Raw genomic sequence first — 13598 nt, forward strand, 5'->3', positions numbered from 1 at the left:
AGGGCTCAGAGGGGGGGCAAGCAGGGGGGGGGGCTGGGGAGCACGCGCCTGCCTGGGCCCAGCCGCACCTGTGATATTGAGAATGCTGTCGGCAATGGCCGTGGGCGTGCCGGTGCCCTCGGCGGTCTCAGCCTGCAGGATGTGCATCATGCCCTCGAGCTTGTGCAGCGTCTTCTTCAGACACGAGCGGCACACGAGCTCCCTGCTGGACACCTGCAGGGAAGCCAGACGCCGTAGGCAGCCCTCCTCCGGCCGGGCTGAGCGGGGCCGGCACCCCCCGTGACCCCTCAACCCACTTCAGTTCCGTCACACCGGCCACGTGGCCCAGGCCTCTCCCCAACACCCTTCGCGCCGCGACTGGAGAAACCACCCCAAGCGTGGGTTCCAGCCATGTGCCTCCCTGCCGAGAGCTCTTCCGTGGTTTCTCCCCACCGGCGGGCGAGGAAGGTCCACGGTAAAGCGGTCCTGCCGCTCGCCCTAATCCATGAGCCTGGCCATGAGAGCCACGTGTCACAGGTGACCTCTCCCGCCTGGGAAGGTTCTCTGCTTCCTTCTCTGCTGAAAGCTGTGCAGCAATTTCCCACCACGCAGAGGCACAGCGTGCCCCCGCCCCCATCAAGACTGTGCTCAGCTCAGCTGAGCCTGCTTCTCGAGTCCTGGGCGACAGTGGTGGCTAACTGCTTGGGGCAGCAGAAGCCAGATCAGGTGTGACCATGGGCTGAGTGGGAGGGCACCGGAACAGCCTCTTCACGTGTGCTCTCCTTAGAGCCAAGCCGCTCCTTACCCATAGGCCACCCTGCACAGTGGCACCTGCAGCTCACATGCTAAATGGCCAAGGACAGGCACACAGCCAGGGAGACTTGGCCAGGACAGGGGCTGCCACAGGGCCCGAGGCCCACCCTACCGTGCACTGGGCCAGCGCCGCGGCAATCTGCCGGATGTCATCCACGGTGTTGACCCGCAGGGAGACCAGAATCTCTGTGACGTTTTTGCGTATCTGGGCTTGCAGCTGCCGCCTGGGGTCCGACTCTGCTGACGAGGCCAGCGCCTGCTCGTGCTGAGGGCAGTGAGCACAGGGGAGCCCTCAGGGCAATGGGCAGCTTCACTGGCAGCGACACAAGTTGTCTCAACCACTAGAAAACTCGGGCAGCGGCTCAAACCCTGTTTCTTCAGGGACAAAAGGGGGCTTAGGGGGCTTTCCCAGGACTTCTCACGGGGGTGTGGAGGGCTGGCATCAGGGGAAGGGTCCACAGGCTGGGACTGTGGAGAAGAGGAGTTATTTCAAGGAGACGAGTCAGGGGGCCAACTGCTTGCGAGGCAGCGAAGACTGGCCCGGGCCCACCCTCCCCACCGAGGGCAGATGAGAGGAGGGACTCCTCACCCCTGCGCTGGCCTCGTTGAGCACAGTGATGAGGGCCAGAGAGTACTCGATGACGTGCTGGGGGTCAGCCTGTCTCAGTAGTCTGGGAAGCATGCTCTCCGTGAGGCTGTGCAGCCAAGTCGTGAGGTCCAGGGGGCCACCTGGCAGGTCACTAGGGAGTTCGGGCAGGGTGATGGCCAGAGACCTGCGTGCAGAAGCTCTCGGTGAACAAGTGGCAGTCCCCGCTCCCACCTGCCCAGATCCCGCCCAGGCTCACCTATTGAGAGCAACCACAGCGGCGCCTAGCTGGTCCTGCACAACCACGGCCAAGTCCACCTGGAAGTGTGGTGCAAAACCAGGCGGCAGCACGGCTCCGTAGGCAGAGAGGCTGCCCCTGTAGACGCAGAACTCTTCGCAGTGGCCCTGGCGACAGCGCCGCAGCAACAGGGCGTACACGAGTGGGGCGCCTGCGTCTTCCGCATCCTGCCAGCCTGCGGGCCCCTCAGTGTCAGCGGCGCCCCAGACTCCCTGCGCCGCGCCTCCCTGTCACCTGCAGCTGTACTCACCTGTGCACTCGAAATGCACCTTGGTGGTGAGGGCGCGCACGGCGTCCAGCGGGAAGAGGCGGCAAGAGCCTCCGCGCGGGGGCCGGTTGGCGGAGAGGCGGATGGAGGCACAGCCCTCTTCCTCGCCCGAGCGGCCCAGCACCGTGAGCGTGAACGTGTAACCCTCGCCGTCCCGCAACACGCCGCGCCGTACCACCAGCCGCATGCCTGAGCTGCCTGTCGACGTGGTGGTCTCGTCCAGCACCAGCGTCTCATTGCTGAAAGTACGCGCCGCCCAGCGCTGCAGAGCCAGGGGACAGAGACCAAGGTGCTGAGGACCGGGAGCAGCCCCGCCCCGCCCCGCCGAGGCCCCGCCCCCGCGCGGCCCCGCCCCGCCCCGCCCCCCAGTCCTACATTCGCTCACCCCTCGCTGGGAGCCCCCGCTACAGTTGTCACAACGGCCCTCTAGGTACACATAGGAGCTCCGGCTCACTGCGTACACGGCCTGCGCCTTGCAGGACACACACTCCAAGGACACAAGGGGCACCCGACCCCTACGGATCAACACCTGGAGACAAGAAAAGAAGCCACGACCTGAGCCAGGGCCTCCACTCCTGGGGCCCACACCCTGAGTCTGCACAGGGCAGTCAGCCCCAGCCAGGCTCCCCAGGGGAGCTGGGCCTCTGGCCTCTACCCTGATGCTGTTCTCCTGGCTGGGAAGGCTCCTCTCTGGGCCCTGCCAGCACCTAGTTAACCTGGAGTCCAGCTTCCCAAGGCTCCGTGGGCTCAGCCCTCCTCAAGTACATTCGTTCAGTTTTTGATGTCTCCCAGTCTGGAGGATGGCGGTGGACGCCCAAGAGGGCAGAGTCCACCTCGTGCTTATTTTCCGTAGCACCCAAAGCCCAGCTTGGGCCTAGCACACACGAAGCACTCAGGTACTCACCTGTGAACAGGATGGATGGACGGACGGACGTACCCGCGGAGGAGAAACAGAACGAACGCACGTGTGGGGTGAAGGCGGCCGTGCTCACTACACAGCCCCGTCTGAGGTCGGTCCCACCTCAGCCAATCCAGGCTGGACCCCGCTCCGAGCTCCCCCGTCCCCACACAGCCCGTCCCAGGCACCAGCAGCACCTCGCGCACCTGCCGCCATCGGCAGGCCGCAGCAGCGCCGGCCCCAGGGGCCGCTGGCACCTCGGTCCTGACCTGCCTGGAGGGTGCAGGGGGCAGCAATGTTGAGCACGTGTCCACCCAGGGCTGAGAACAGGCTCTGGGAAGGGGGCCGGTTTCCTCACTGCCTTTGGGGCTGCTGGAACCCCTTACTTCTCACTAATAAATACCTAGAGCACCCGGGACCCCTCTAAGCTCCAGAAGGCCGCAGCACTTCCGGAAGGAAACAAAACTGAAGCCAAACGTTTTGTTAAAGAGAATCTGTATCAATCAAACGTAGTAACTCACTGTGAGAACCAATAGCTTCCAGAACACCAAAACACAGGAAACCTTCACCAAGAGTGTTTGGCGTGAATGGCCCTGTGCGCTCAGCCCTCCCTGGCTGCACCTCGGCCACCCCAGGGCCCGGAACTCCGCCTTGCTGGGCTAAGGACTTGGGCCCCTGGCACCTACCGTCTGGTTTGTGGCCTCCTCCTTCCGGCCTGCCTTCCACACGGTCAGGTTGAAGGTGTACTCCACGCCAGCTTGCAGGCGCTCCCGGGGGACGGTGACCACGCTGCTCCCCCGGGGCCCAAAGGTCAGAGCGCACCCGCCAGTCTCACTCTGTAGCCACAAGGGAAGGGGTCGTGAGACCCTGGACGGCTTCAAAGCAGAGCCCAGCCCCGGGCACGTGTGGAAGACCCCCTGCCCCTCCGAGGCTCATCCGCACAAACGACCAAGGGAGCCAGAGGGGACCTCACGTCCCCTGGTGCACCGGACCTGCGTTGAGGCCACACAGGCCCAGTGGAAGCTGAGGGGCGTCTGGTCGCCGTCCTCCAGGTTGGGATCGTAGGACTTGCTCCCATCTAGCACCAGGTCCTGAGTGTCCGACCACACACGGTACGAGCCTCCCTCGATGATGGGCACCAGGCGCTCAGGGACCACTGTCACGTTGGCTTGGATGCTCCGTGCCAGCGGGGTGTCCCCAAATGACACCAGGAACACAAAGCAGTAGTGGCCCACAGGCAGCGCCAGCCGTGGCACCACCAGCTGGGGCCGGCTCATGTCCACGCCGGGCAGAGCCACGGGGGCCATGCGCACCGGCCGATGGCAGCCAGCGGCACGGTACACCTCCCACCGGTACTCCGTCTGGTAGGTGACGCAGTCACGGAGGTTGACGTGGGCTTCCAGGTAGTTGCGCTGGGAGCGCCGCATCAGCACCTGCGGGGGCAGGGCCACGTCCACCTCGGGCTCCCTACAGGCCAGCACGTGGACGGTGACCGTGGCCTGGGCCACGAAGAAGCTCACCAGGTTGGAAGCGTTCACCTCCACGCGGTAGTCCCCAGGCTGCAGGTAGGAGTGTTCAGCCCAGGGCTCCTCCGTGTCCTCCGCCGGGGCCCCATCCCCGAAGTCCCAGCGATAGGCCACACGCCGGGGGCTAGGGCTCGTGGCGGCCTCGAACCGGGCCGAACGGTTGGTAAAGCAGCGGCCGCTGCGCAGCACCACGTGCTGGATGGTGTCCTGGACCTCGACCACGAGGGTGCGGTTCACGCCACCCAGCTCGTTGAAGGCGCGCACGTGGATTTCCAGCAGCCCCGCGGCCACGGGGGTGTAGGTGACGTCGCGGCCTGACAGAATGACCAGCGAGTCCCCCTGGACCTTTTGCAAGGAGAAGTACCACGCGTAGGCCACGCGGGACCCCCGCTGCACGCGGGCCGTGAAGTTCCTCTCCGTGCCCGTGGGGATGCCTGGCTCACAGCAGTTGGGCACCTGGAGCCCGCCCACCGCCTCTAGCACCAAGATGCGCACCTGCGCCTGGGCCCGGCTCACGTGGTTTTCCGCCTGCACGCTCAGCGTGTAGTCCCCGGCCCGGGGGAAACTGCGGGAGAAGCGGGGCCCGGGCAGTGCCTCCGGGGCGGCCCCGCCGACCTGCAGGTAGAAGCTGACGGCAGAGCCGGCGGCCAGCAGGACCTGCAGGTGGACCGGCTGCCCGGGCGCCACCACCTTGCTGCTGGCCCACAGCACGAGGCCCGCGACGGGCTCCTCCACCGTGAGCTCACGCGTGGCCAGGCCCCAGCTGACGGCATTGGAGGCGTTGAGCCGAACGGAGAAGGCGCCGGCGTCACGGAAGACCACAGAAACGTGCTGGCCGTGCCTGCTGCCACCCGGCACCGCCCAGCACCAGCTCACGTCGGTGCCTGAGTCCAGCTGCCCCCAGAAGGGCACGGCGGAACCCGCCGCCACGAAGCTGCCGCCCAGCTCGCCGGCCCCGATGCTGAGGCCACTTACGGGCACCTGCACAGCCACCTCAGTGGTGGCGTTGGCCGAGCCCAGCTGGTTCCTAGCCGTGACCGTGACCAGGTACAGGCCGGGGGTGGGGAAGGTGTGGGTCGTGGACGGCTCTGGGGTCTCCCAGCTCAGTCCTCCCTCCAGAGACCAGCTATAAATGACGCCGCTGCCCCCGGCCAGCTTGGCACGGAGGGTGACGCTGGCATCAACGGCGGCCGGGTTCGGGGACGCGGCTGCGGCCAGCCACCCCACAGGCTCCACAAAGTCCACCGTGCGATTGGCCAGGGCGCTGCCCAGCATGTTGGCGGCCCGCAGCTGGATGCGGTAGGTGCCGGCCTCGAGCACCGTGAGCGAGAAGGCTCTGCCGCTGCCGGCCAGCGCCGGGCCGCCATCCCGCTGGGCCGTCCAGCTGTAGGAGATGTTGGTGCCGTCCCGGACCACGGCCTGCAGCTGCAGCGTGCGGTTGGTGGGAAAGCAGCAGCCGCCTCCGGCCCCCACCACCTGCAGCCCCTCGATGTGCTGCAGGACGTAGACAAAGATGCTGTCCTGGGCGGCGCCCGCCTCGTTCTCGGCCGTGACGATGATGTTGAAGGTGCCCACGGAGCGGAAGGTGTAGGAGATGGTGGGGCCCCCGGGGATGGGCGTGCAGCGGTCGCAGAGCACCCAGGAGTAGCGCACGTCGCTGCCGGCCTCCAGGGAGGTGGCGAAGCTGACGCTGCCGTTGAGGGGCACCACCGTGCGGCTGGCGTTGACGCTGAGCCCCCGCGCACGCTCCCGCACCGTGACGTTCAGCCGAGCCTCGCCACGGCTCACCTCGTTCCACCCGGTCACGCGGACGGTGAAGTGGCCCGTGCTGTTGTAGGCGTGGGTGACCGCGGAGCCCTCGAGGAGCCCACCGTCCCCCAGCTCCCACAGGTAGGTGGCGGGGCACCCGCGGCCCACGGCGGAGAACAGGTACGGCTGCTGCAGCTCCAGCACGCGAGAACCGTTGACCCGGACACCCGTGAGCTCCACGGGCTCCTGCACCTCCACGAGCGCGGAGTCGTTGGCAGCCGAGATGTTGTTGGATACGGCAACCGTCACCAGGTAGGAGCCAGAGGCCGGGTAGGCAAACGTGGCCTCGGGGCCCCCGACGCGGGCAGGATCCTCAGTGCCAAAGTCCCAGGTGTAACGGTAGAGGAACGGGGGCCAGGCACGAGCCACCCACCGGGCCTCGTCCCCGAGCCGCACGAACTGCCTCTCGGGCCACAGGGTCACGTTGCCCAGCTCGGGCTCCACGCAGACGCTGGTGAAGTAATGGGCCTTGTTCACGTGGCTCGAGAGGACCAGCGTCAAGGGGAACGTGCCGCTCCGTGTGAAGTTGTGCGTCACCGTCGGGTCCCCCGAGACGGTGGTGTTGGAGGAGCCATCCCCGAACGTCCAGTCAAAGATGTAGTGGGTGGGGTCCCCAGTGACGTGGGCCGTGAGCCGGGCGGGGGGCTGCACAGGGATGCAGGCCGCAGGCTCGATCCGCAGCACCTCCAGGACAAACACCTGCAGGGGCAGGCTCAGCGCCAGGCGGCCCGCGGGGCTGGACGCTCCCACAGTCACCGTGCAGTTCCGTGCCCGCAGGTACACGTGCTCCACCGTGGCCTCGGGGCCCGTGAGCACCGTGCCGTCCCCCATGTCGAAAGTCCACGTGACGTTGTCTCCCGACTCCAGGGCGGCACTGACGGTCACAGGCGCGCCCTGCTCCACGGACGGGCTGAGGCTCACGCTCAGGCCCCGAAGCTCCTCAAAGACACGGATGCCGACACATGCCGTCACGCTGCTAACCGTGTTGTTGACCTCCAGACGGACGCGGTACGCGCCCCCTGAGCTGTATGTGTGGTTGACCTCCGGCCGGTGCTGCGTCACAGCTGGGGAGCCATCTCCGAAGTCCCACGTGTACAGGATGCCCCCAGGTGAGGGCAGTGGGCGTGGGGCAAAGGCGACAGACTGGCCAGCCACCAGGACACGGCTTCCCACGGCCACAGCCACGGCAGGCAGGGTGGCGCGCACGCTCACAGACACTTGCCGCGTCAGGTTCTCGAAGGCGTTGGACACCAGCAGGGTCAGGTTGTACTCACCTGGGGGACAGGCCTGAGTGAGAACAGGGCCAGGGCCACCTCCACCACCTGCTTGGCGAAGTCATGACCTAACCCCGTGCTGCTGCGCGCCAGGGCCCCTCGGGAAGATAGAACAGGCCCTCGGTCAAAATGTCAGGGGAGAATGCCCTTGGGCCCTGTCCCGGGAGGTCCTGGCAATGGGGCCAGTACAAGGTGCCACAAGCAGAGGGCAAGACGCGGGGCTGGGGCGTAAATGAGATGGGAGCAGACCTTCCCTGGTGAACAGAGAGGGTCGGTGCAGGGCAAGGGTGGTGGGGTCACCAATGATCACCGTGCATTCTGCGTGTGAAACTTCTGGAATTTTAAAAATAAAAGGTAACTCCCTTCTGAGCCAAAAGTGGGTCTGCGTAGGGGCCAGGAAGGTCCAGTTTCCGCCCAAGAGATTTGAATCATGGGGCTCAGTGGCCCGGACACCACTCTTTCACTCTATTAAGGGCCCCAGGCCACCAACCCAGACTGGGCGGAAGGGGGCTGTCCCCACGGCAGGGTGGCGGGCCCCAGCGCTCACCTGGGATGGCGTAGGCGTGTGTGACATTGTGCTCCACCAGCACTTGGGCGACCGCAGGGTCTGGCACCCGGAAGGACTCATTGTACGGAGGCTTGAACTGGCCAATCACCTGGTCCCCGTCCCCAAAGGTCCACCTGCCGGGCCCCAGGCAGGCAATGAGCAGGCTGGAGTGGGAGCACGCTGGCCCGGCTGCAGCCGCTCCCCTCTCCCAGGGTCCCACGTACCCGCCACCTCCTGGCAGGTGAGGAGGGGCGGGCTGGGGGAGGGCCGGGCCTCAGCCCCACAAGGGCTCGGCTGTGGCTCCACTGCCCGCCAGACCAGGAGCACTCACAGAAAAGCCACCTCCACAGCCGAGTCCACCAGCACGTGGGCAGCCAGTGCCAGCGTGGCATTGGGGGGCAACACGGGTGGCACTGCAGACACCCAGAGGCCCCTCATCCTGTTCATCCGCTCCACGGTGACGTTATAGTTCACGGTGACATTGCTCACGTGGTTGGAGGCCGTCAGCTGTGGGGACAGGTAGCAGTGTGTGGGCTGCCAGCGGGTGGCGAGGAGGCCCAAAGCAGCGCAGGCAGAACCCCACCCTGCACTCACCCGCGGCCAGCCGAGGGGTCCTCGGGAAGCAAAGCGGAACAGAAAGCCAAGATGAGCACGGCAGTCCCAGTCCCGGCCCCGCCCCCGCCCCCGCCCCGCCCCCGCCCACCCACCGAGAGCTTGAAGACAGCAGCGCTCTGGTAGATGACGTTGAAGACCACATTGTGGAAGGTAAGGGACTGCTTGTCGTCTATAGTCCAGCGGAAGACCACGTCTGAGCCGGCCTCCACCATGGGGCTGTACCTCTGCAGGGAGGGCACAGTGTGGGCGGCGCTGGGGCTCTGGAGACCCAACTCTGCCCTAAGCAGAATTCCACCACCTGGACACGCCTCCCCAGGGGGTTTCCCAGGCCAAGACTTCAGACACCAAGGGAGGTGGAGGGCAGGGGGAGGGGGGTGGGGGGCCTGGGGGGCCTAGGGGGCCACGCGTCATAGGATTATGGGCTGACGTGCCCTTTGACGTTTCAGTTCCTCCGGCTTCGTGTCTGGAAAGTGATCTAGCACCAGGGACAGAAAGAGCCCACCATCTGAGTCTCCGTGCACCCTGTCCCTGGGCTCCTGCCCGGGCCCACAGTCTCAGCACAGGCTGCTTGGGAAGGCACGGGAGTCTCAAGAGGCCTCGTGGTTCTGGGTGTTTACCCGAGTCAGCTGACAGAACAGGTGTGAGGAGGGAGCTGAGGTCACAGACGGCCCTTCTGACAGCCCGTGTGCAGGCCGTAGAGCTGGTGGCTGACCTGTGCGTGTGTGGGAGGGCGTGGGGGGACACCCCAAGCAGCAGGTATGGCACTGACAGCAGCAGGGTGACATGAGGACCACCCCCCCGCAAAAGCACTCCCTTCAGCATGATGGGAACACAGCAGCGGCCTTGAAGACACTCAGGCTCCACGAGGGTAGAGCTGCTCAGGGGCCGTGGGAGAGACCGCAGATGCTCAGAGCTGCTGTTTGACAGGTGGTTCCTCACTAACTCGGGAACTACCACCGGTCTGAGGAGCCCAAGAACAGAACCTGCCCAGAAACCAACCCCGGGTCCGCCTTCCCCGCCTCACTCACCACCAGGACGCCTTGCAGCACCCGGGCTTCGGGGCTGGGTGTGGCCCGGAGGCCGCAGATGGGCTCCTCGGCCTTCACCTGCAGGCTGAGGTTGGCCCGGCCGGCGCTGTTCTCCACCACCACCTCCACCGTGTGCTCGCCCTCACGGAGGCCGGGCAGGGCCAGCACCGAGAACAGGGTGGTGTTGGCCTCGAGAGCACAGCTGGGCACCAGGGCAGCCACCGGGGCAGGGCAGGCGGCCTCAAAGGGTGCGCTGACATTGCCCCCAGGCCAGTGGGCCGTGGCCGTGGCGTTGGTGCCCGAGTCTACCCGGAGCACCAAGACCGAGCCGTTGGTGGGCACATAGAGGCGGCCATCGTGGGGGGTGGGATGGGCCACACGCAGGCCAGCCACTGGGGAGAGCACATCAAAGTCGCAGGACAGGTTGTGCGTGGACACGCTGTTGCCCACCGTGGCCCGGACCTCATAGTGCCCAGGCCGCCGCAGCCCCGGGTTGGGCCTCAGGCCGAGCAGAGGGGTGAGGCGCTCTGTGGCGGCGAGCAGCCGCAGGGCGCAGGCGGGGCCAGTCGGGGCCACCTCCAGCTGGGCGGGCAGGTGGGCCAGCCAGGCCGAGGCCACGGCAGACAAGTACGGCGCCTCAGGGCCAGGGGGTCCGAGGGCCGGCGAGCAGTGCAGGAGGGCACCTGGTCCAGCGTCGTGCTGCAAGGTGACGAGGTCACCGGGGAGCAGGGGGCCGTCCTGGCCCTGGAAGGGGACCTGCAGGAAGGAGGCGGGCTGTGTCGGGTCCTCACAGCAGGACGCTGCAGGGCGGGGGGCTACAAGGGAGCACAGGACCAGGGGCTCCAGCAGGCAGGCGGGATCCACCTGGGGTAATCTAGACTCACACCCACAGGGGGCCCGGCTCTCGGGCACTCACTCACTCACTCGCTCACTCCCCCAGGCCCTCATGGAGGGGGCTGACAGGCTCAGAGGGATGGGCCGTGTGCAGGGCAGAGGGCCAGGATGCGGGCCAGGCAGGGGCAGGACAAGCAGAAGGGCCCGGGTGGCAGCTTCTCATGCCGGGGGGTGAGCAAGGACAAGGACAAAGCCGGAGAAAGGCAGGGGCCTGGTGCGCCAAGCGGAAGAGTGTACTGTCTGTGCTTCAGGGAGAGACCCAGGCCTCAGGCAGCAGGGCCAGCACACGTACTGAGTACTGGGTGGGAGGGCCTGCCGGCACGGAGAACAGAAACTCCTTCCAGAGCACACAGGAGGTCCCAGGGGGCCCTGGCCCTGACGTGGACGCGTTGGCACAGGCCCGGGGCCGGCAGAGGGTGTCCGGTGACAGGGGGATACCAGTTTGGGGGCACCAGCGTCCCTCTGGGGTGCACGCGGGCACCGGCCGAGCCTGGCTCTCCAGGGACGCACTCTCAGGCTCCCCGCCATGTCCTGGGGCCCCTGCAAGGAGAGGAGGGGTGTCAGGGACCCCCGCTTGCTAATGGGCCCCAGTCAGGGACACCCCACCCCCAGGGAGACACGAGGTCTTGCCAGGCAGCACGCCAACCCCCACCCCCACCATCCCTCCTCTATTCCTCCTGACACCAGGCCAGCTGACTGACTCAGGCGAGTCCCGGCGACACCGAGCAGGAGTCGGTTTCCGTACAGACCCCACTCCGTGCATCTCAAGGCTGGAGACCAGTCCAATAGCCAAGGAGCCACTACACGTGATGGCACAGACAGGTCCCCACTGCCCCAACGGGACGGAGCCCCACCTGCTCCTCCCTCGGGCCGGAACACCTGCAGCCGCAGCTGGGCGGGTCGGTGGAGCTCCTGAGTGCCGAACTCGGCAGCGATGAGGAAGGCTTCTCTACTCAGGCCCAGGCTGGGGAACACCATCACCTGGGGAAAGGGGGACTGCTCAGCTCCACAGACCCCAGCCCCCGCCACCCCACCCCCCCAGCACCCACTGGGTCAGAGGGGAAGGAGCCCCCAGACAGGGCTTCACATTGTGGCTAACGGTCACTCGAGACAAAAAATCAGGTCAAAACCATCTGTGGGCAGCAGGACCCTGACCTTGTTTTTTAAAAATCCACAAACACCCAGAGAAAACACTGAGGAGCACTCAGAGCTCTCTGAGCTACCCGGGCGGGTACCTCTCCCCTGTGCACGGCAGTGGGCTGCCTACGCGTCTCTCCTCGGCAGGTAGGACGTTAAAGGTCCGGAAAAAAGAGCTTGTTTTTCAGAGACACTCAAAAGCCAGGCCAAGGCTAAGTCTCCAGATCAGGTCGTGGAGGGTCCTGGGGTCAGCCTGCCTACCTCGACGGGCTCCTGGGGGGCTGACAGGGCCTCCTGCTGTGCCAGGGGACTCGAGGGTCCCTGCAGGTCTCCAGGGGGCGCTCCCACGAGGAAGTTCTCCGCATCCCACACAGGACCTGGGACAGCGCGTGTACAGTAAGGTGCTGGTCGCGGGCCAAGGAAGAGGGTGTCCGCGGGCCCCAGGCAGGGCCAGACCCAGGACTGAGCCACTTGTCGGTAGCCCCCCCAGCCCCCTCCCCCTCTGTCTGCTTCATCTGGTGCAGGCTCAGGTTGGGACAACAGGTGCTCAGCAAACACCAAACCGACACTGAGCAGCTAGGAAGGAGCCTGGGTGAGAGACGGGACTGTCCTGGGGCAGCCGGGAAACACTGCGTGGTTGGGGGCTGGGGGAGGGGGGAGGGGGGAGGGGGGAGGGGGGCGGGACAGCCGTGCGGAGGAGCTCCCAGGGCGGCCAGGAGACCTTTCATCGTTTAGGGAGGCAGCTGTCCTGGTCCAGGACACAAGGTGCCCCCTAGCCCCTCCGGGAGCCCCAAGCGCACCTCCGGGCCGGAGCTCACAGACGTAGCTGTGGGGCACCGAGCACAGGTCCGTGTTGCACTGCCCCGCGGGCCCGAGCCGCACGCAGCGCTCGGCCGTGGCAGGGTGCGGCTCCCCGGGCAGCCAGTTCTGGCAGCTCTCCAGGCTGAAGGCCTCACCCCGCACGGCAGGGCCCGCCTCCGCCCCCTCCACAGCCGAGAAGCCGATCCACACGTCCAGGCTCCTGCAGGCAGACGGTGGGGGGAGAGGGCGCTCGGCGGGGGCTCTCCAAAGACACCCCTCCATCTGCCCTGTCTCCCTGGGGGCTTCCTCCTCGTTCCCTACAGCAGCCCCTCAGGTGAGACCTTGTCCCTCCCCCCGCTTTCGAGACGAGGAAAAACGAGGCTCAGGAAAAGGACCTGGCAAGCAAGGCGGCGGCAACGTCCACCCCCACCTGCCCATGGGGCCAGGGGCCCAGCTGAGGGCTCCTTGCCGGGAGAGGCCTCAACGTGGCCAAAGGCTGCACACACCCACGCTTATTCCGTGAGAAGGCTCCAGGTGTTGCATTTGGGGAGCAAGACGCCTGAACACCAGCTCCCCAAACGCTACTCCTCACAGCTCTGACAAGGTAGGAGGGCCCTCCCGGAGACTGGGCTGATAGACACAAGGTCAGGAACGGGGACAAACGATGGCACACGGAGAGGAGTGAGGTGCTACAGTCAGAGCCAGGCACCGGGGCCCGGCTACCGCCAGTTAACCGAGTGACCCTGGGCAAGGGCCCGGACCATTCTGGGCCTCGAGTTCCTCTGGTGGACACTGAGGATGTCCAGGGTGCGATCCACACTGCAATCGACACCTCCCCAAACAGGGACACTGGGAGAAGCAGGCGTCCAGCCTCCATTCCCTTCCCAGCCCTGGCAGGTGCTGAGAGCAGAGGCAGGGGCGAGGCCTGCTATAGGAGAGCACATTTCCTCGCGGGCCTGGGGGGGGACGAAGGCGTCCAAGAGGTTCCTTGTGCGTGGGTGGCCTCCATGGTCACACCAGAACTGTCCCTGCCCCTGCCAGGAGGGGCTCGGCAGGGGACAGCAGGGGGTGGGCAGCACGTGGGACCTGTGATGCATCCCCTACCCTACCCGTACCTCCACATCC

The 13598-nt window shown here is 66.4% G+C and overlaps 1 protein-coding gene across 1 annotated transcript in view; it reads right to left on the bottom strand.

The window, feature by feature from the left end:
- The window catches only part of PKD1 (polycystin 1, transient receptor potential channel interacting), a 43923-nt gene that overhangs the window by 13676 nt on the left and 16649 nt on the right, over positions 1 to 13598 (bottom strand). The window contains 16 exon segments of the mRNA XM_030301147.1: positions 69 to 213; positions 905 to 1057; positions 1382 to 1565; positions 1638 to 1851; positions 1927 to 2206; positions 2330 to 2473; positions 3529 to 3678; positions 3835 to 7451; positions 7999 to 8132; positions 8330 to 8505; positions 8706 to 8837; positions 9642 to 10397; positions 10828 to 11075; positions 11390 to 11516; positions 11934 to 12049; positions 12473 to 12693. Coding sequence (XP_030157007.1) covers positions 69 to 213; positions 905 to 1057; positions 1382 to 1565; positions 1638 to 1851; positions 1927 to 2206; positions 2330 to 2473; positions 3529 to 3678; positions 3835 to 7451; positions 7999 to 8132; positions 8330 to 8505; positions 8706 to 8837; positions 9642 to 10397; positions 10828 to 11075; positions 11390 to 11516; positions 11934 to 12049; positions 12473 to 12693 — 6797 coding nt within the window.

This window comes from Lynx canadensis, chromosome E3 (genome assembly GCF_007474595.2).
Source record: "Lynx canadensis isolate LIC74 chromosome E3, mLynCan4.pri.v2, whole genome shotgun sequence".
Classification (NCBI taxonomy): Eukaryota; Metazoa; Chordata; class Mammalia; order Carnivora; family Felidae; genus Lynx; species Lynx canadensis.